Consider the following 22252-nt stretch of genomic DNA (forward strand, 5'->3'; position numbering starts at 1 on the left):
CCTGACTCAGCAACTCCGCAAGCATACAAAAAAACCTTAACTACCAACGCACATCACGCCACCTCACCAGCTTTTCCAAGAAATGTCCTGGCCCATCCTCAGAAACAGGAAAGAGCAAGGACATTCTTCTCCATGAAAGCCTCCAACAGTCATTGTGGCGCAATGAATGTCAAGGTCCTCGCTTGTTCTGGTGTCAGGATAAATCTCCTTCCTCTTCCCGCTTAACATAGTTCAGCGAAGGTGACCAGTGCACAAAAAGAATCTGAGCCGGATCCAAGCTTGACGTCAAGAGAAACTCAAAGGTGACTCTCTTGGAGAGTTGTCTGAGTCAGGAACTTACTGCCAGAGGGTTTCTCTGGGATCTGGAATTAGTCATGGCAGCAGCTGGAAGGCACAACTCTCCCTTGTTAGGCTTCCAGAATACATTAAAGCCTTGGGAACCATTAAAGGAGAGTTTAACCACTTCCATCACGGATGTCATCCTATCGTGCACTCCTAAGAAAGGCACTACAGATTTCTCTAGTGGTTGCTGAGCTCCCCCCCAGCAGATGTGAGTTCCACCACAGGCACCACACTCTTGCTTGCCTGGAACTGCCAGCTCACCCAGGTCAACCTGAACAGGCCGATCCAATCCCAGTCTTGCCTCATTGGGTGCATGGAAATAGAGTTCCCTAATTTTCATGGGGAATTTGGAACTTCGACTTCCATGCACCCAAGGGGAGGACAACAACCGGAGCGGATCAGCCCTTCAGGCTGACCTGGGTGAGGTGGACAACCTTACTCGCGCACCAGTTCTCCGGTGATATCTGCCGGGGCCCAGGAGCAGCTTTGAGATCCTCCACTGCCAGGACTCCTACACCATCCTCTATGGTTTCTGCACTCACACACTGCTCCCTACAGGAACTCCTCCTCGTGCGAAAAACTGGGACTGCAGCAGCTGTGACAACCTTAACACCCCCCCCCCCCCCCCCGCTCCTCCTGATCCTGATTTCTGCCTCCCACCCCCCATCTCCCCATCCTCTTCTAGCCTTTATGCCTTTCATTCCCACACCTGCTGGGTGATATCCTGGTAGGGTTAACTTGTAAGAGGATGCTGTGCCATCTAAAGGGTCATCAGTAGGCGTCACTGGGAAATTGAACCTGGAATCAAAGAAAGGGTTTGCTGGGAGAGACAGAGCCGGGCTCTTGTCATTGAAGAGTACTCTTAAGAGTAAAAGCTTCTGTTTTACTAAAGCACCTTCAGGCTTTTCTGTGAGCGAATGCTGATACCCATCTCATGGCGTCAGGCATGAACCAAGTCTGACCTGTTGAAGACGCCGAATTTAAACCCTTCAGAGAGTTTTCACTCTAGTAGGCCAGCGGATTGGCCTGACTTCATACATGTAGCCCCTCTTCTGGTAATACCTGGGAAGGCAGGGGTCCTGGGGCTAAGCCCTCGCACACTCCCAACAGCCCTGGGGCATGGATTCTACAAAAGGAGGGGAGATAGACCTCCAGAGCCCCCAAGACGCAGGGAGTGACTCTCGGTGTGGGTGCTTATTAACTAGCTGTACAGGTTGGACACTCTGGATGCTTGTCCTCCCCTTTGGAGGCTGAAACATTTCTTAAAGAGCAATCCAGAGACAATACTAAAATGGTGGAAATCAAGACCACTTATTCCAATTTTGATACAAAAGACTAAAAGAGGGCCAGGTTTTGGGATAATGATTTGCATATATGGGAATGGGTAAAAGATTTAACAGTGGCAAATTAGAGGGGCTTATAAGTGTCCCAACAATCTTCAGATGAAATTAGCTAGCGCCCTACATATTTACTCCTTCACATCCACATTTCCAGACTCAGATTTCCAAATCTGTTGTATATTTACACAAATGTCCCTCAGTGTTTGGGGGTCCTAGGAATACCTCACTCTCCAGGGCATGGAACTGTAAAAATCCCAGGTGGGCCTGTGAGGAGAATTCTCTTCCCAAAAAAACACCTGAGGTCCAGACATACCTCTCTTTTCTCAGGGTAAAAACTCCTTTGGGGGTCTCCAGATGAAAAAAAAACCCAAACACAACTCTTACTCACAGTTCTCCTTTCCAGATGTTCGGGCACCTTTGAATGAAGAGCCCCTCGTAGAATAGAAGGGGGGAAACCTCCTTTCCTCTCCACTCCTGGGAGAAAGGATGGCAGATAAAACTCCCTTTAGAATTAAAAAAAACAAACAAAACCCACAAAAAATACTCAGTCACTCAAAACAGAACCACCACTGACCATCCACTGGGAGTATGAAGGAAGAGCAGGTCTCTCCCAAAAACAGAGGCATCCCTGTCCATACACTGGATGTGAGCTGGAGCAGCAGGGCTTCCCTCTTCCTGTCCTGGATAGCCAGGGGTGTAAGGCCTAGCCCCCTGGGATAGGGACACCAGAGAACAAAACACAGCTCCTTCTCCTTTGACTACCACACTGAACTCTTCTTGACTTAGCCTGCTCTTGAGCAGACTGGAGCCTACCACTTCAGCCACCAAACCGGGAGGGGGCCGTAGCAGCAAATGGTTTGCTCTGTTTGTACACTCCTTACCCAGGTTATTATCGACTGGGTCCATCTAACGGAGATACCAAAGGCTCTCTACACACGCATCAGGTTTGTCACAATACTGAATGCGGAAGCACAGCAAGAGCAGGTTCACTCCTTGACTTGCACAACGTGTAGTGAAGCTGAGAAAATGTACAATTCATTCTTCTTTGCTGCAGAGGCAGAGAGAAATAACTCCGATGTTATAATGAAGGAGTTGGATGAACGTTTCAGTCCAAAAGTCAACGTTATCCATAAACACATGTTTCTGTCAGTGGCACAGAGACAAGGGGAGTCCTACGTCCACCCTCTGTATGAACTTTCAGATGTTTGTGAGTTTAAAGATCCAAAGAACAATAGTTATTCCAGAAGCTACAAATGCAAGCAGATCCTACTCTGGAAAATGCAATGCAAACATTTTGCCAATTGGAGATGCTAAAAAAAAAATAAATCAGGATACAGCAAGAAGCTGCCAAAGGCCTGGGAGAGGTTAAAAAGAAAACACCCTTCGAGGAGGCTAAGCAGCAGTGGCAAATGTCACCACTACAGCACAGGCAACAATATGACAGAGTACAGCGCAACGACAAGAAAATTCCCTGCCAGCAGTGCCACAGATGTGGACAGGGCAAGCGCGAGGAAGATGAACTATGCTCAGCAAAGCCTGGCCACTGCCAGTAGTGCAAGAAACTCAGGCACTGGTAGAGAGTGCGCCACAGCAGGCATAACAGCAAGATGATAGGGCCAAACCCAGAATCCTATATAAGAGTCAGTCATGCTCTAAATGTCTACAGAAACGAGTAAGGGCTGCAAGGTTTATTATTTAACTAGTGCTAAGGAGTTCTCAAAAAGGGGAAGATTCATGACAGCGTGCACTTGTAAGTTGGAGTGTGCGCTGATTATTTTTGTTTTGTTTTGTTTTGGGGGGGGTTCCCATTTTACATTTTTTTTTGAATTCTCCTTTTTTGTGCATGCAGTTTGAAAATAGTATGCAGTTTAAAAATAGTATGCACAAAATGAAAATAGCACGCAGAAACTTAATTTTGTATGTACAAAAATGGAAAATGAAATGAACGGAAAACAAATCCCATTGCCATTTTTCATTTCGTTTTGAAATGACACGAAACAAAACAACCTATTTCGTTGCATTTATTTTCATTTTGCTGCATTTTTTTCATTTCGCATTAAAATGAATTCACTTCCCTACTTGTAGGTGGATGTTGTGCTATACAGAGGGGGCACCACTAGATGGCACTACAAGGAATAACATAGTAATAATGGCTCCATGCAGTTATTCCAAGCTTTAGAATAATCCATAACAATTTTAGCTAGCACCATTTTTTCCTGGGCGATGAGCTTTCTTGAAAATTCAGACAGTGCTTCTTCACATGCATTGCTTATGGACTTTGCCATAGAAGCAGTCCTGTGCTTTTTCCCTTATGCCTGAATATCAGTACCCCAGACCATAGAAGTCAAGGCCCTCTTGATTGTTGTCTGAATCCAATTCCCCTTTTTCCCCCTGCTGTTAAAGCAGGGAGCAATGTTGCAATTGCGTTAAAAGCATCAAGATTTATTGGTTCAGGGTAGTAATCTCCAAGCCTTCTGCTAAGGGTAGTAACTGCCATACCAGCAAGTTATCCCCCCTCTCATGCATTTCTTCATTTCCATCTTCTAGACTTTTAGAGATCCACAATGTTTATCCCTCGCCCCTTTGAATTCTTTGACTGTTTTCATCTTTACCACCTCCTCTGGAAGGGCAATCCAGGCATCCACCCCCCTCTTCATGACGAAATATTTCCTGACGTTGGTTCTGAGTTGTCCCTCCTGGAGTTTCATTTCATGACCCCTAGTTCTATTGTTTTCTTTCCAACGGAAAAGGTTCAAAGTTCTTGCATAATTAAAACCTTTTAGGAATGAACCTTGAAGTAAAAAAGAGGATTCCTGGGAGAAATTCTGAGAGCCAGGGTCTTGTTATTGAATATTGTTGTTAACAGTAAAAGTTTCTGGTTTTCTGACCCATCTGTGAGTAAATGGCCGAAGCCCATTACAGGTGATGGTGGGGATGAAGGAGTTGCAAGCTCTCCTTCACCATTCCCTAGGTGATGCAACTGGGCTGCCATGCCCTACTGGATTATGGAAGACGCTGGAAATTAATTCTGCAAGCAAACAATTTCCAATTTCAAGAGGAATCTCTAGAACAGTAAAATATACAATCCAGCTAGCAGGAAGGGCAGCCATCTTAACAATGATGTCATTGATGGCAGGCGTTGTGTCTCACCTTAGGATAAGCCCATTGAACTAGTTATGTTATACACCTTCTCCTTGCTCACATTGCTTATCTTGAACCATATAAATGGCTCGCGGGTATGTCCCACAGTGAAAAAAAGGAGCAAAAGACTTGCCACTTTTGTGAGTTTATACTGAAGTGATACCTAATAGGATGCCATCAACAACACGAGTGCTAAACCAAATTGCTGCCTCCACGGTTGCTGAGCTGCACATTAAAGCTGATCTAAAATAATGAAAATCCTTGTGTATTCTATTTAGTGCCATTAGGTTGCCACTGTCTTGCCCCAGTGCACCGGATTACTGGCTGCAAAGATTCTTCTCTCTGAAAGAGGCCAGGCCTGAAACAGTCAAGTTTTCCTGGAATAATGCGCATCTTTCTATATAATCCCAAGAGAGCACAAGAATGGAACAGCCATCCCCTCTCTCATCCCCTTGGCACTGAGCTGATCAGCTCCCAACTGTGAAAAACAGGAGCTCTTGCCCCTTGTGTTACGTGAGAAATGGTCACTTTAGCAGGAGAGTGCTGCAAAGGGGGGGCCTTCCCCCACGGTTCTCAGAGCTGCTAATCGCTCTCCCCACCCTCCAGTTTCACTGCTTCGAAGACATCTCAAGAAACAGATCTTTTAAATGTTGTCCTGTTTGAAAAAAATAGCAGCCATGGAAAAGAGGGAATGGTCCCACCAGAAGATAACAAAGAAATAGAAAGGAACACCATAGGAAGGGACGACTCCGGCAGATGAGCTCTCTCAAGGCCCATGAGAGCACCAGGCAGGGTTATCTCACCTGCTCGGGTTTCCAGGATCCTCAGAAAGAAGATTTTAGTTCTTTTTTTTTTTTTTTAAAGATCTCCGATAAACACAAAGCTGAAATTTAAATTTTGGACAGAGAACAGAGAAGGACAGAATGGGAAGAGTAAGATTAGAAAAGTCTAAAGCAATCTGGCTGGAAACAAAACCAGCTTTGTACAGGGATGGGACTCTGTAGAGTAACAGAATGGCTTTCTCATTTGTGGATGCAGAAAAACGGGGGGGGGGGGATGAATACAATTTTGAACAGGAACAGAAAGGATACAAGGACTTAGCGGGCGCAGGAAGAGGAGAGCAAGAGAGAACCCTGCCTTTTAAAAGACTGCCTCTCCATTTAACTAACTGTGCTCGCTTGCTCCTTCACTGGGACAAGATCTCTAGGAATATTGGTAATGATAACACATTGGAGCCCCAGAATATGCAACTTCATCTCATGCATTTTCAATAGGGATCGCCTGCAAAACCCAACTTCGTGGTGGGATCACCAGAACAGATTCGGGAATCACTGGGATAGAGGCTTTGTCCGAAACGCTTGCTTGTTGGCGCTTCTCCATTAAATATTCGAGTGGTTAAGAAAGCTGGGGCTTCCGTCCTTATTCTTGTTAGCCAGGAAGTGCAGGTACCTTTGCTACGCTGCATTAGGGATCTGCTTTCATTTTGAAACGACCCAGAAGCAATCAGCCGCATTCACTGTTTGGTTTCGTGTTCACTTTCAAAATGAAACGAGAGGAAAAAAAAAAGGAAATGAAATTTCGTTTTGTTTCTTCGTTTTAGTGCACCCTAAAAGCATTCAAAAACCCCAATTAAAGAAATGAAAATCAAACCCAGCATTTATCCTGTACATCCTGTTTGCATAGAACTGTATCAGGTGAGCTTTGCCGGATTCACTAGAATGCAAGGCCTGGGCAGAAAGTTTTCACATGGGCTGAAGACCTTCTCCCACCCAATCTGTGACTCTTGGGGGCAAATCTTGCAGCAGTTAGGGATATGCTTTGTTTGAAATGAACTAGGGAAATTTACCATAATTTCCCATTTCATTTTGTTTTTTAAAACAATTTAAAAAAATTGAAATTTTGTTCATTTTTGTTCATTTTGGTTTGTTTTTTTTAATTGTTCAAGCCCTGCTCCACGTACACAAAACAAAATTACAAATCCATCTCTTGGACTCTTCTCTGATGCTCCCAGCCTCCCCTGGGCCCAATTAAATCTTCACAGGGCAAGAGAGGTTTCTGGTCAGTCCTGTCCCGCCACTGTCGCTGTTTCTGATGGCACTGGTTGATCGTGGCTGGCGCCATTTTGTATGGAACAATTTGAGCGACGGTGAGGGGAGGAGGAGATGGTCAGAGAGTCGAGCATGGCTTGGTTTGCTGAGACAGCTCAGAACCCCTCGGCTCTGGAATGGAGGCTGCAGCAGACCAGATGGGAGATGGCTCCTACAAGGCCTCACTTCCTCAATTCATTTCTTGTGATCATGTTGCCTCAAGATAATGTGTTACTTATCTCCCTCCCAACTGTACTGGATACGTCCAACTGCTCCAGGAGAAGCCCTGATACAAGGACAGCCTTTCTGAGGGACCCTAGTTAGCTTTAATCATGTTAGGCTTAGCAAAAGTTCTGGTCCTCATATTCAGTCTTTGTAAGTTAGTGCTGACACCTGGTGGACATCAGTGGCTATAGCTACTCTTTGTGTGTTAGTTTACTTTTATATACAATAACCTGCTCAGGGGAAAACCACATAATCTCACTTATTAATGAACCAGCAGGTTTAAAAGTGTAGGTGTTAATATATTCTATAAAGAAATTCATATGTATAATGTCACACATTGCTAGTTTAACTACACCTTGTCCCTATCCCATGCAATCCTAATGAAAGCTATCTAGGTCACAGTGTCCTCCTCCCACCTGATCCTTCCAAAGATGTCACAGAGCTCTGAGTGTGGGGGACAGAAACTGTCTCCTGTACGAAATTGCCACAGAGGCTGCTGGCCCTTTACAGACCCCGAGATTTACTGAGGTGTACGTTTTTCAGGAGAAGAGGGCTTCAAATCTGATGAAATCAACGCTTGTCCTTGAAAGCTTAATGCCTCAGCCAATCTGTGGGTCGATAAGGTGCCACCAGCCTCTGTGCTGGTTTTGCTACGACACATGAGATTTGGATAACTTTATTGGCATGACAGTTTTCCATGTGTTGCCAAAGTAATCCTTAAGTATTGCACGGGGAGAGTAATTTTCAAAAGTGTGCATAATTCAGCACATACGTAGATGTTCCTAAAGTTATACCTATATTTTATAAATTGTGCAATGGAAATCACACAGTTTCTAAAACACTGTGCATCACCGCCCTGGTATACATACCTGAGAACTGTTGATTTCTAGTCATGGAATAGCAGTGGGGTGGGGAGGGAGCCTGGTAGCAGCATGTGCACAAACTTTCTGTCTCACACACTAGCACACACACGTTCACTCAAACTCTCATACACACATATAGCTCATTCTCACACACACACTTCTCTTCCTCACTTATATACATGCACACTCACTCTTCTCCCTTTTCCACACACACACATACACACACACACACACACAGATTCATGTCTTTCCCTCTTTCATACACATTCTTGCACTCTCACACACATACACACTCACTCCTCTCCCTTTTCCACATACACACACACACACACATACAGACACATGCACACGCACACACAGATTCATGTTTCTCCCTCTTTCATACACATTCTTGCACTCTAACACACATGCACACTCACTCCTCTCCCTTTTCCATACACACTCTTTCACTTCTCTCCCTCTTCCACACACACATGCACTCTCACACATGCACTCTCACACACACTCATTCACTTTTCTCCCTCTTCCACACACACATGCACTCTCACACACATGCACACTCACTCCTCTCCCTTTTCAACATACACTCATTCACTTCTCTCCCTCTTCCACACACACATGTACTCTCACACACATGCACACTCATTCCTCTCCCTTTTCCACACACACTCATTCACTTCTCTCCCTCTTCCACACACACATGCACTCTCACACACATGCACACTCACTCCTCTCCCTTTTCCACACACACTCATTCACGTCTCTCCCTCTTCCACACATACATGCATTCTTGTACACATGCACACTCACTCCTCTCCCTTTTCCACACACACTCATTCACTTCTCTCCCTCTTCCACACACACACATGCACACTCACTCCTCTCCCTTTTCCACATACACTCATTCACTTCTCTCCCTCTTCCACATACACATGTATTCTCACACACATGCACACTCACTCATATCCCTTTTCCACACACACTCATTCACTTCTCTCCCTCTTCCACACACACATGCACTCTCACACACATGCACACTCACTCCTCTCCCTTTTCCACACACACTCATTCACTTTTCTCCCTCTTCCACACACACACATGCACTCTCACACACATGCACACTCACCCCTCTCCTTTTTCCACACACACTCATTCACTTCTCTCCCTCTTCCACACACACATGCACTCTTGTACACATGCACACTTACTCCTCTCCCTTTTCCACACACTCTCATTCACTTCTCTCCCTCTTCCACACACACATGCACACTCACCCCTCTCCTTTTTCCACACACACTCATTCACTTCTCTCCCTCTTCCACACACACATGCACTCTTGTACACATGTACACTCACTCCTCTCCCTTTTCCACACACTCTCATTCACTTCTCTCCCTCTTCCACACACACATGCACTCTCACACACATGCACATTCACTCCTCTCCCTTTTCCACACACACACGCACTCTCGTACACATACATGCCTACTCATTCTCTCCTCCTGCCTTGGCCCCCTTTTAGCCACAGGAGCCGCCTCTTTCCTCAGGCTCACGAGACAAATGTGCCACTTCCTCCTCTTCTGCAGCGTCGGGCCCGTGCTCCTTTGTTTGATTTCCCGTGCGCGGCCCCCGACGCTGCTGCTCTTCCTGCGTCTGCAGTTTCTTTTTCCTCCTGGGCGGCCCCGCACTTCTCTTCATCGCCCTGCGGCACCTGGGTGCTGACGCTCCTACTCCTTCGGGCCTGTGCTGCCCCAGCCGGTTTTTCTTCCGGCCTTATGCAGTCGGGGACCCGGAGCTTTCGGGCGTTGGCCCAGAGACCTGGCAATCTGTTCAGAATTCCGGAGTCTCCGGGCCCAATCCAGAGCGTTCCCAGGAATGCCAGTATCTGTGCATATGGTTCAGTATATGCACCTTTTTGGAATGCAGAGATCTGCATAGTTTCTACATCTATTTGTAAAAGCGCGTACATTTGTTTTACGTGTTACAATAATTGTAACTTGCACGTAATAACCCTCAGTTTCACAAGGAGGCAGATATTTTGTGAACCTGGCTTATGTGCGTGTATATCTCGCTTAGGACAATAACTGTGTGGGTGTACTTCCGAGGACCAGTTCGCCGAGACCACCGCCCGTTGACCTGGACCTCTACCAGCTCACCCACACCCTCCACCGTTTGCCTCAGAATCCCCCACCCAAAAAGTGCAGACGAAAGAGAAGTCAGATATAATTTCCATGACTTGACAAGCAGGTGTATAAGCGCAACCTCTGCTTATAAAACATCTGAGTGTACAAGCCTTTTTCTGCATGGCAGCGAAGTCCCCATGTGCTTGCAGCTTTTTGAAAGCTCGCTTGGCCTGTGCAAACATATATCTGTCAATTTTACTCACACAAAGCTTGCATAAGTCTATGAACATTCACCCGAAAATGATAAAAATTGAAAGAAAGACAAAAAAAGTAATAACAGCAGTAAGATATGGTACAGACAGGAGCAGAAAAAAGAACAGGTCCTGTGTGCTGGTGCCGGTCTGCATGATCTCTGGTCAGAATATATTTCTGGCCTGGTGGCAGGACACAACATATTTTGCTGCTGCTTCTCCTGTTTACCCCAGGATTTATGAAGAGTTTTTCCTGCTCATTCGTTTGTGGGAAGTTTTTCATTTTCTCTGTCAGCTTTGGGAAATGTGCGACATCTTTGTATTTTGTGCATAGCAAAAAGAAAAAAAATGCATTTCTTTTTCTCTTTCTCTAGTGCTGGTCTGGTTTCATGGTTTTCCTTCACTCTTTTTTTAATACATGGAATACATTTTGGCTTGGCCTCAAGGCAGGTCAGTATTCAAAACTAGCTGGTTAAGTAACTTAATCAGTTACAACCTCTGCGGCTGAATTACAATGTATATTCATGGGCACAGCTATGTCGCTGAATACATGTGTATAACCACCAAGTGCTTAACTGAATAGGTCTAATCGGCTAAGGGTAGGCCTGCTCTATAGCACGTCTAGTTTAGCTGCACAACTTATGTGGCTAAGTCCGAATATCAGCAGTTAGCCGCATAAGTTGTATCGCTAACTCGCTGTGTCCCGATTTGCCCCAACATATGCGGCTAACGTTTTAGACGTATAAGGGACATACGGCTAAATGGTGGCCGCTGAATGTGGACGCATAGTCAGCGGCCGCTACTTAGCTGCATAAGTCCTGCTGAGCTGGCTAAACAGCGCTAAGCGCAGTTTGAATATTGAACTCTTTGATGGTAATTTTAAGCAGCATCCATGCCTCCTGCAAGTTTTTAACTTTATGAATTGCTCCTTTCAGTTTTGGTCTAACAACTATCCTTTATTATAGTTAAATGCTACTGCGGTAGTTTTCATTAGTTTTCGCCCTCCAGTGATTCTGTCAAATTTTATTGCATTAGGATCACCGTTGCCAAGCGGATCCACCACCTTTATCTCTTGCACCAAGTCCTGCGTTTCACTGAGAACTACATGTAATGTGGTTCTCCCTCTCGTCAGTTCCATGACCAGCTGCTGTATGAAGCAGCCATTGATGGCATCCAGGAACTTTACTTCCCTCGCATGTCCTGATGTGACATTTACCCAATCAATACTCGGGAAATTCAAGTCTCCTATTATTGTGTTATGCATTTTACTAACCAGTCTAATCTCTGTTAGCATTTTACAGTCTTTTTCCTCATTCTGGCCTGGCAGGGGGTAAAATATCCCCACTACTATACTTTTCCCTTTTTTCTCTTGGAATTTCTATCCATAAGAACTCCAGAGTGCAGCTGTTTCCTACAAAACCTTTATCCTGCTTAACTCTATGCCATTCTTAACATATAGTGCCACCCTTCCACCAATTTTATCTGCTCTGTCATGTCATTATAGTTTGTACTTTGGTATCACAAAGGCCAATATCTAGCTGATGAGTGGCTCAGCTAGTTAGCCAGATAAACATACCCGGCTAACCAGTAGGGTATATTCACCAGCGCGGTCATAGTGCTGAATATATCCGTCTCTCTTAAAGTTAGCCACATATGTTTATATGGCTAACTTTAGGACAGCCCTAATGGCACAACCAGAGTTAGCCACATAAGTTAAGGGGCTAACTCTGTGCCTCCCTGAATTACCACCTGCCTGCCCCCAGGTGGTGGCTAAATTCTAGCCATATAACTCATTATGCAGCTAGAATCTAGCCACATACTGCTTTTAATATCGCCGGTTAGCCATTTAGATTAATAACTTTTCAGTTATCCGTCTAAGTATCCCATTGGTTATCCTCTTTCCACCAGGTCTCCGAGATGCTTGTTATGTCTCTATCTTCCTTTAGTGCCATACATTTTAACTTTCCAGTCTTATTTTTCTGACTTCTGGCATTTGCATTTGGACATTTTAAAGTAGTTTTATTTGTATTTCTATTTTTATATGTACCAGAACCTTCCAGTGTGATAACAGGACAGTGTGCGTATGTGTGTAACAGAACTCTCTCCTGTATAGTCACAGTCATCTCCTCCCACCTGATTCCTCTAGTGAAGTCAGAGCATAATGTGTGTAAATGTGTGTGTGTGTGTGTGTCTGTGTGTGTAGCAGAACTCTCTCCTATACAGTCACAGTTGTCTCCTCCCATCTGATCCCTCTAGTGTGGTCACAGCATAGCGTATAACAGAATGCTCTCCTATGCAATCATAGCCATTTTCTCTCACCTGCTCCCTTTAGTGCCGTCACAGAGCAGTATGTGTAACAGAAACTCTCTCCTGGACAGTCACAGCCTTCTGTTGATTGGGATATTACAGTATATAGTTTGTCCATTCTTACTGCATTTTTTGTGTATTTAATTTCTCAATTGATTGCTTTCCAGATGACCTCTTCAGTCAAGGTCTACTACAGCCAGACTACGCAAACAGATGGCCGCCCTCTGATTGGCCCGGGTCTGCGCAAGAGGCGGGTAATGACGAAGGATGGGCGGAGCAATGTGCGTATGGATCACATCACGGACAAGAGCTTCCTCTACCTCAAGGACCTGTGGACCACATTCATTGATATGCAGTGGCGATATAAGCTTCTCCTTTTCTCTGCCACCTTTGCAGGGACTTGGTTTATCTTCGGTGTGATCTGGTACCTGGTAGCTCTGGTGCATGGAGACCTTTTGGAGTTTAATATGTCAGCAAACCATACACCCTGCGTCATGCAAGTGCACACACTGACTGGTGCCTTCCTTTTCTCTCTTGAGTCCCAGACCACTATTGGCTATGGCTTCCGATACATCAGTGAGGAATGTCCCTTTGCCATTATCCTCCTCATCAGCCAACTGGTCCTGACAACCATCATGGAGATCTTCATCACTGGGACCTTCCTTGCCAAGATCGCCCGGCCAAAGAAAAGGGCAGAGACTATCAAGTTCAGTCAGAGTGCAGTGGTGGCCCAGCATGATGGAAAACTGTGTTTGATGATCAGGGTGGCCAACATGCGGAAGAGCCTACTGATTGGCTGCCAGGTGATTGGTAAGTTTCTCCAAACCTACCTCACCAAGGAAGGTGAAAATGTTAGGCTGAATCAGACGAATGTAGAATTCCAAGTTGACACCTCCTCCGACAGCCCTTTCCTGATCCTGCCACTCACCTTCTATCACGTAGTGGATGATTCCAGCCCCCTCCGAAATGTGGCCCTACAGTCTGGAGAGGGAGACTATGAACTCGTGGTGATTCTCAGTGGAACAGTAGAATCTACCAGTGCCACTTGCCAAGTGCGAACTTCCTACTTACCCGAGGAGATCCTGTGGGGTTATGAGTTTAGCCCTGTTATCTCATTATCATCAAGTGGGAAGTATGTGGCCGACTTCAGCCTCTTTGACCAAGTAGTGAAGGTGTCCCAACCATGCTGTATCCATGAGACCATTCGGTATGGAGATCCTGAAAAGCTGAAGCTGGAGGAATCTTTCCGGGACAAATCCGAAAGAGAAGGAGGTCCCCTGAGTGTCCGAATCAGTAATGTTTGACCTGCAAAAAAGATCTTTTGAGTTTTATAGTTAGATCTTTTGTTATCCTTTTCTTGAAACTCTGCCTTTTATTCTCTCCAGTTCTCATGTCTATTGGAGTTTTTACAAGGCGGTTTTAGCTAAGCTCACCGTAGGAATGTTTGGGAAGATACATGGAGTGACCCGGATAGAGTTACTCAAGCCAGACTGCACTGGAAGCCTCTCAGCTGTTCTAAACAGGGCAATCTTGTCTAGAGAGAGCCACCAGTAAATAAAATCGTCTTCATCGTGAACTTTAAACTTCTCATATCGCGTCTGTGATATGTGATTAACAACTGGTACAACTGGATGGAAATTTCAAGCTGCAAGGGACTAGGATTCCTATTTTTAACTTTTTGGTTGTTCCAAATAGGAATTATTAACTATAGTTTATTTTTCTGCAGAGTCTAATCCTGCTATAACCTGCACCGTGAAAGCCGGTGTAAGAAATATTGCAATCTGATTGATTGATAGGGGGTGCGCTATTGTGATGTAGCAGACCGATCAAAAGCACACAGCGCTTATTATTATCATAGTTTTATAGCTTTTGGTCATTCGCCAGGAAGCTTTCACAATGGCAGCAGATAGCGTCTATGCTTTCTTCATAGTGAAACTGTTGCCCATACACTGGTGCAAAGTTGTTTTAAGTTTTAAAATTGTGATTTAGAATTGGTATTCTTTGCTGCTTTGTGTCCCAATCCATTTTATAAGTAGAACATTTGAAAACGTGTGACCTGTAGAAAATACTTATGTAGAGGGCAGCAGTTCATATTCTACAATGATAAACCAAGGGAGCCAAAATCAAAAGACTTTATGATGTCAACTTGAAAAGATGAAGAGGGACCCTCTCCTTAGAATATAAAATTTGAGTTTAGGATTCACTCTTATATAAATAGCAAGAAGAAATATCTTGAATCAGCAAGAATGAGGCGTCTCTCAGACCAGTAGGAGCACAGGATTACCTATTCTGTACTCAGGGAAGAGTCAACACGGGGTACCCCAAGTTACTGGGGGATTCTCCATTGTCACCCAACGTGGGATTCCCCAAGTCAACGTGGGCTTCCCACGCCTGAAAAAAAAAGGAGAAAGGTAGTAATCTAAGACGAGTGCGGATTCCCCATGTTATGCTAAAAAAAAGGGGTACGGTCCTAGGGGCCACGATGACTGATTTGGAAAAGTCCGTCTCCTTTGTGGGCAGGAAGTTAGCTGATAAAGGTTTGATAAGTAACTCATGATCGAGTAATAAGCTGAGCCAGTCTTGGCTTATCGAGTTGCAATGAGCTTCCGTTGATGCCTTGGAAAGGTATCAGTGCTGCTGCTGTTAGCTCTCCTTCAGCTCTCCTTCAGCTCAAATAGCAGAGCTGCCTTCAAACCTGAAGGCCTCTAGTTCAAATCCTGGCAGTGACGGCTCCTTCATCAAACACATATTGTAAGCTGAGATTTGTTGTCCTGCTTTTCTTATTTTAAAACAATCTGGCAACAGCTCCCAGAATTCATTAGGATATGAGTGTAAAAATGATGGCTGGCTAGGCCTAGTTCTTGTGACCATATTTATTTGTAAAGGTACGTGTTTAAGGTTGGATGGCTTTGGGAATTATAGCCTGCCTTTCCAAAGGATGCTTAAGGCGGCTCTCAACAGCATTATTAGAATTCAGGGAAATTAAGTCGCTGCCCCGAAGAGCTTACAAGCTAAGTGGGTTCCTGAAGCAATGGGAGACACAGTGACCTGCCCAAGGCCACAAGGACTGTCGGTTGGGGGAAGTGGGATTTGAACCCTGCATTCCTTGCATTCTCAGCCCATTGCTCTGACCACCAGGTTGAACTTTCTCTGCAAGGCAGGATGGCAGCATTACAGGGTAGGGAATGGGGAAGGAAAAGGGTAAAAAGTGGAGTTGAGAGAGAACCGTATAATTCCAGGCTCTGGCTTGGTTTTGGAAGCGGATACATTAGCCCAAGGCTGGAGTAGTTGCTCAGGATCTAAACACTATAGGGGGGCCTATATCCAAATATCTGGGCATGTAGTTTAAAGAGTTGGGCACCTAGGTTTTCCTAAATTAACATCCCTTTCCCCTGAGCACCTATATATATATAGGCTTCTGTATTCACTAGGCACCTAAATTTAGATGCAAAAAAAAAACTGGAAAGGGCTAGGGGATGGGGGAAGTGAGTTAGGCACGAAGCACTTAAATGTAGGCGAATAAATACCAGGGCCTACATTTACGAACCTGAGTTGTTGGCACTTGAAAGTTAGATGAATTTTCAGCCAAAACCTTAGGAGCCTAAATTCAACTGAAACTTTTCCTAACTTTAGGAAAACTAGCTCGAGAAGTCCAGTTCTCTTTGACCATTGACTCTTTAATGTTTCCATGGAGCACACAGAGATATCAGCGCCCATGGGCGCGCACGAGTTAAGAGTTCTGGGATTTATACAGCTGTAATTAATTCCAATATTTTTTAAATGTGTTGAGGCCTGGAGAGGTAGGGATCGAGGAGACCGCCTGAGAAGGAGTAATGTCAGTCAGTTTTGAATGTCTGTTACTTAACCTGCTAATCTGTGGATTTGTTTGTAGGGGATTCGGGAAGGGCGCTCTCTCTGAATTTCAATGTAACTCCGCTTAATTCCACTTGGTCCTCTCCACCCGTTTCTGGATGTTGTGGGGGAATCTGGCAGGTTTGTGCCCGAGTTATCCTACCGCTGGGGCTGAGCTGTCTAGAACCTCCCCTTCCATCCCCTTTTCATTTTTCTAAGCTGCAAACAGGAGGCAGACTGGGAGACTTGCAAGCATGCACAGAAAATTGCATTCTGATTGATGGATGGAGAAGCCAATAGGTTCCCGAGATACAAGATCCAAATCATTCCGTCGACAGCACGACAGGGTTGCCATGTTGCGCTGCGTCTCCATGTCCAGGGTGCCCACCTCACCTCAAAGAAGTCGCTCCTGTCCTGGTGTGCCTCATTGTCAGGGGAAGATGCCAACGGGGCTTCAAACCTGCAACAGCTAGGCGATGGAGGGCTGTAGCCTTAATAATAAGAGTTGATTGGGGAACTGGAAGTGGGTGTAACCCTTTGTTCACAAGGGCACACAAACGAATTGATAACTGGGCCTGTCCTCACACTTCTCATTCCCCTCTAATCTATCCCCAAGAGATGGGTATTTTCTCTGGGGGTGAAGGCAGATCTTCTTGGCCCAGGCAGTAATGATATTCCCTGTGTTTAATGGCTCTTTGGGACAGGTGCCCTTACGAACCAGACAGGACTCGCTGGATGGGTGTTCAAATTAAAGTTTATTGTAATTCCTCTTAAAAGAATCAACAGATGGAAAATAATGTCCAGCTACGTCCAGTGTCCCCAGATTTCCAAGAGCCAGGATTTGACTGCCCTTTAATTCTGTGGCTGCGTCCCTCCAGGCGGGAGATTGGAGGGGATTTATCCTCCATGGGGTGGAATGAAAATGTCCCAAGGTGGCTGGGGAATCCTAACAGTGACCGCTCCGTTCCCACAGTACCTGAGGTCCTCGTTGAACCCCAGACTTCACCTGGCAGTGTCCTGTGTCCCAAGGTGGCTGGGGAATCCCAACAGTGACCGCTCCGTTCCCACAGTACCTGAGGTCCTCGTAGAATCCCAGACTTCACCTGGCAGTGTCCTGTGTCCCAAGGCGGCTGGGGAATCCCAACAGTGACCGCTCCGTTCCCACAGTACCTGAGGTCCTCATTGAACCCCAGACTTCACCTGGCAGTGTCCTGTGTCCCAAGGTGGCTGGGGAATACCAACAGTGACCGCTCCGTTCCCACAGTACCTGAGGTCCTCATTGAACCCCAGACCACCTGGCAGTGTCCTGTGTCCCAAGGTGGCTGGGGAATCCCAACAGTGACCGCTCTGTTCCCACAGTACCTGAGGTCCTCGTTGAACCCCAGACTTCACCTGGCAGTGTCCTGTGTCCCAAGGTGGCTGGGGAATCCCAACAGTGACCGCTCTGTTCCCACAGTACCTGAGGTCCTCGTTGAACCCCAGACTTCACCTGGCAGTGTCTGTGTCCCAAGGTGGCTGGGGAATCCCAACAGTGACCGCTCCGTTCCCACCGTACCTGAGGCCCGCGTCGAATCCCAGACTTCACCTGGTAGTGTCCTGTGTCCCAAGGTGGAAACTCCGTTGGCTGTCTCCAGATGTTTTGTCTCCCTTGATGGTTTCTCTTCAACAGAGGACAGGCCTATACTGGAACCAGTTACTAAAGTCTCCAGTTAGGGGAAAAGAAGGAGCAGAAAAAATTCTCCCTTTCCCCAAAAGGTGGGAAGATACACAACTTGCAAAAACATGAATCAGGATCTCTTCTCACATCTGGGTGCTGCAATCTCCTCTTATGCTGGTCGAAAAGGTATGCGGTCCCTACTGACCACCCCGGGCAGGGATACAGCCTGCCAGGAATAGACCGGGTCCAAACTTCAAAAACCAGAAATAACTGTAAAACTGCTTACTGCCCCTCTTCCTTCCAGCCCTATTAAAGGAACTGGCGTGGCCTGTGCCTCTCTTCTCCTATGTCAGACTGGGGGCCTAACTCAGAGAGCACGCATGATGCGCATCCCTCTCTTCTGAAATCAAACTACGTCAGCCCTCCCCTCACCTCACCTAGACTAGCCCCCCCTTGTGCCTAAGGGACTCCCTATTTCAGACCACCCCTGGGGGAGGTGCTGTAATGAATGGTAGATCCCCCTGCAGCTCTCTGCCCAAGGGATGGGAACTAGGGACATCTAGTAGAGACTCCTTAATGTCTACATAAAACCTATGACCATAAGCGACCAAGAAGAGAGAAAGTGCCATGTCTCATAACCCCAACAGGGGACCAGATTGGCTGAAACCAGACTAAAAGGGATTGCTGGGAACTGGAAGTTATTCATGACAAGCAGAAGGCTACTCAATGTCTCTAGGAAGGTGAAGTCCTTCCTTCCATGGTGAAGCTCTGTTACTTGCTTGAAGTTCCAGCTTCTGCCTTCTTCTATGCCAAGTGCCAAGCTGCAGTTCCAATCTCTGTGCCAAACTCCAGCTCCGGTTTTCTGTACTGATAAGCCCAGCTCCGATTCTCAGTGCCATGTCCCCAAAGCCTGCGCCCACTTCCACTCGTTGCTTGAAGCTTCAGTTCTAATTACTGCTCCAAGCCTCTAGTTCCAGTGACTGCTGGGAGCTTCTGTTCCAGACACTGATCCATGCTCCCAGCTCCAGCTCCATGTTCCAGCTTTCAACTCCAACTCCAGCTCTGTATTCTGGTTCCAGCTTCGCATTCAAACTTCAGACTGCAACTCCTGCTCCAAGTTTTGGGTTCAGCTCCGTCTTCCAGCTCCACATTCCAGTGCATGCTCCAGTTCCTCCTCCAAGTTCTGATTTAGTTTTCCATTTCAGCACACAGGGACTCCTTCCCCTGCCTCAGCCCCAAACTCCTTACCATGGATACCAGTGTGGCTAGTAAACCTGATACCCATTGCATGCAGGGGACTTGCAGTTTTGATTCCCCCTATGAAAAATAGGAACTACATCTCCCTGCATGCAATAGGGCACAACCAGGACTGGATCAGTCTCTTTGGGTTGATTTGGCTGACATGGCAATCTTAAGAACATTATGGTGATGAAGACCCCAGCTTAATGCAATGATTTTTTTTTTTTAATCAACAGAATAATCTCTCTCTCAGGATGAATTTAGAATACTGTAAGACATTGAATCTTCCAAACAATCAGTATTTCAGAGAGAGTTTGGCTACTTACCTGATTAAGAGCCATGCAATATGAGTCTTGCTATCTAGCATTTTCCTTCCAAGACCTCCAAAACCTAACAGCCTTTATTCTCTCAGAGCAATGCATTATTGACATCCTTTGTTTTGCAACTAAGTTGAGCAAATGTTTCCATCTACCTTATTCCAATTTACATTTTTTGGCATTCTCTTGCATTTTTAAATTCCCACATTAATGCATTCTGGTATTTGTAGTTCTGTATTTTTTTTTTGTTATAATACTATTATAATGGGTACTAAACAATAACATGGACAAGGAAGACCATCTGAAGAACCTTATTGAAAAGAAACTAGGATAGGTTTTGTTTGTTAACTCTTGAAGATGTCCTTCAACTTGGCCAACCCAAAAGGTCAACTAGGTTGAAACAGTCCTACTGGAAGTACAGTGTTTAATTCCAGTCTACATATTCCCTTGAAAGGACAAAATAACTTCTTAAGGAGTAATTTCTCCTGGGTTTTGGCAAACGCTCAGGAACGCTTTGTTCCCACTTCACCGGCACTCCTGAACCCATCAGAGAGCCCCCTTGTTCCTGCAGCACCAAAACTGGTGCACAACAGGAGCCAGGGAGCATCTGGAAGCCTGAAGAAAGTTCCCAAAGCTGAGGGATGACCAAAGGTTACGTCCTTAAAAAATGTACACCACAGCACTGTACACCTGTGAGGGAGACATTACTCTTCTTGACCTGTTGAATCTGCTAGTCTGGAGGCACGGATTTCACAGACATAGTTTAGGGATCTTGCATTCTTGGGCAAAAAAAAAAAAAGCCAGGCTTTTTTGAAGTTGCAGAATCGTTTATGAGGTGCACTATAAAACTAAGACTCAAACCTCAATTTATTTATTTTCCTAACATTTGATATTCCATTTTCTTCTGCAGGGACTGAAAAAGGGAAGGCATCTACTAAGTCGTCCTTTTTTTGGTGCGTCTAGGTCTTTCCTCGAAGAGTTTGGCTCCCAGGATCCCAAATATTTGTGTTGCACCTGCTTTATGTTTTAACTTTGCACCTTCCATAATGTTAATATATAAATAGAGAATATTATATATATATATCTATACATATCTTATTTGATGTTGTGTGAGCAGATTTCCCACATGCCCCTCCCACCCGACCCCCACCCCCCACCTCGCAAAACACTCTTCCAATGAAGAGAAGGGCGACGCCTCTCCCGTGATCTCACAAGCTGCAGAAATCACTGGGGTCCATTTTCAGAAATTGAGTCAAGACGTGCACAGGTAAAACAGGGAGTTGTGAATGTACGTTGACGTACATGCTCCAGTGAATTATAAAGCCCCCTAAAAAACATAAGCGGAAATTCATAATGGGCATATATTTGGTTGCATTTTTAAAAAAGGCAATGGGGGAGGGGGGAGAGGAGGAGGGGCGTGTCATGAATCTATGCACGTAACATACATTTTTTTAAATGAGTGTGTGTGTGTGTGTGTGTGTGTGGGGGGGGGGGGGGGGTTGTCAGCCTGCTTTACCATGCATAGCTCTATGCCCCTTTGTCCAAAAGGTAAAGCTGTACCACTGGGCCGGAAAAAAAAAAAATAGGAGGTAATTTTCCAAACTGGGTTTTACACGTGTAAATGCACTTTACATGTGCAAGTGAGCTTTTGAAAATTGCTACGGTATATGCCATTAAATTGTCAATAGGCTTTGCCCGTGTTAAGTGCACTTAACCCAGGTAAATGGGCTTTTCAAAATAGCTTTGATAGTATGTTACAATTACGCACGCAACTCCTTCGAAAATCACCTTGAATAGGTTCAAACCCAATTTATGCGGGTCCATTGTGTTTGAAAATCAGGTTGTGTTGCGCGTGCTTAAAGTGACACAAGGGACTTTACAGTTGATTTCATTTCATTTAGGATCTCTATTTCTGCATTCCTTGGTACTAGGCTGGTTAGACGCACTATTGAAAATATACGCCTTAAAGTTTATGGTATAGTTTTTAAGTTATTGCAGAGAAACCAGAGTTGCCTTTAGGAGTTATTTGCCTTATAAAAACGATAAGGGGAAGTCTTTGACTTTAAGAGTCATCCCTTTAATTTACCTGACTGTGGTATGGCACATGGTCAAATTACACTTCCCTTTAAGGACCCTAATTTGCCTTGTAAAATGTTAAGGATTTCGATTTTGCCTTAAAGGGATGTCTGGATGCTAAAATCTGGTCTGTTTCTGCTACAGAAATGGTTTAATCCAAAACATCCAGAAATCCCTCTGCTGGAAATTTAGAGCTACCCTGCAAAGGTGCAGGGCCTTCTATCAAAATGTCTATTAGCATATAAGAGACACGTGCCTCCTGACAATACATCTATCATTACAGCTAGAAATAATGCCATGTACCAAACATTGTATCTTCATCTGTCAAACCACAAGAAAATTTGCTTTACATGTCTTTCTGTGCTGCTACCTTTAAACCCTCCTGTGCAAGAAAGAAATAAGGGTGGTGACTGACTTTATGCTCTTCATTTG

General features: G+C 45.3%; 2 protein-coding genes across 3 annotated transcripts in view; one reads left to right on the forward strand and one right to left on the reverse strand.

Annotated features, from left to right (window-relative positions):
- Positions 1–21124, forward strand: part of LOC115078258 (ATP-sensitive inward rectifier potassium channel 10-like) — a 56690-nt gene extending 35566 nt beyond the window's left edge. The window contains exon 2 of the mRNA XM_029581065.1: positions 12847–21124. Within this exon, the coding sequence (XP_029436925.1) occupies positions 12847–13983 (1137 nt within the window). The 3' untranslated portion in view covers positions 13984–21124. The remainder of the gene's footprint in view (positions 1–12846) is intronic.
- Positions 1–22252, reverse strand: part of LOC115078260 (serum amyloid P-component-like) — an 84389-nt gene that overhangs the window by 42618 nt on the left and 19519 nt on the right. The window lies entirely within an intron of this gene.

The sequence above is a fragment of the Rhinatrema bivittatum genome, chromosome 16, assembly GCF_901001135.1.
Source record: "Rhinatrema bivittatum chromosome 16, aRhiBiv1.1, whole genome shotgun sequence".
Taxonomy (NCBI): Eukaryota; Metazoa; Chordata; class Amphibia; order Gymnophiona; family Rhinatrematidae; genus Rhinatrema; species Rhinatrema bivittatum.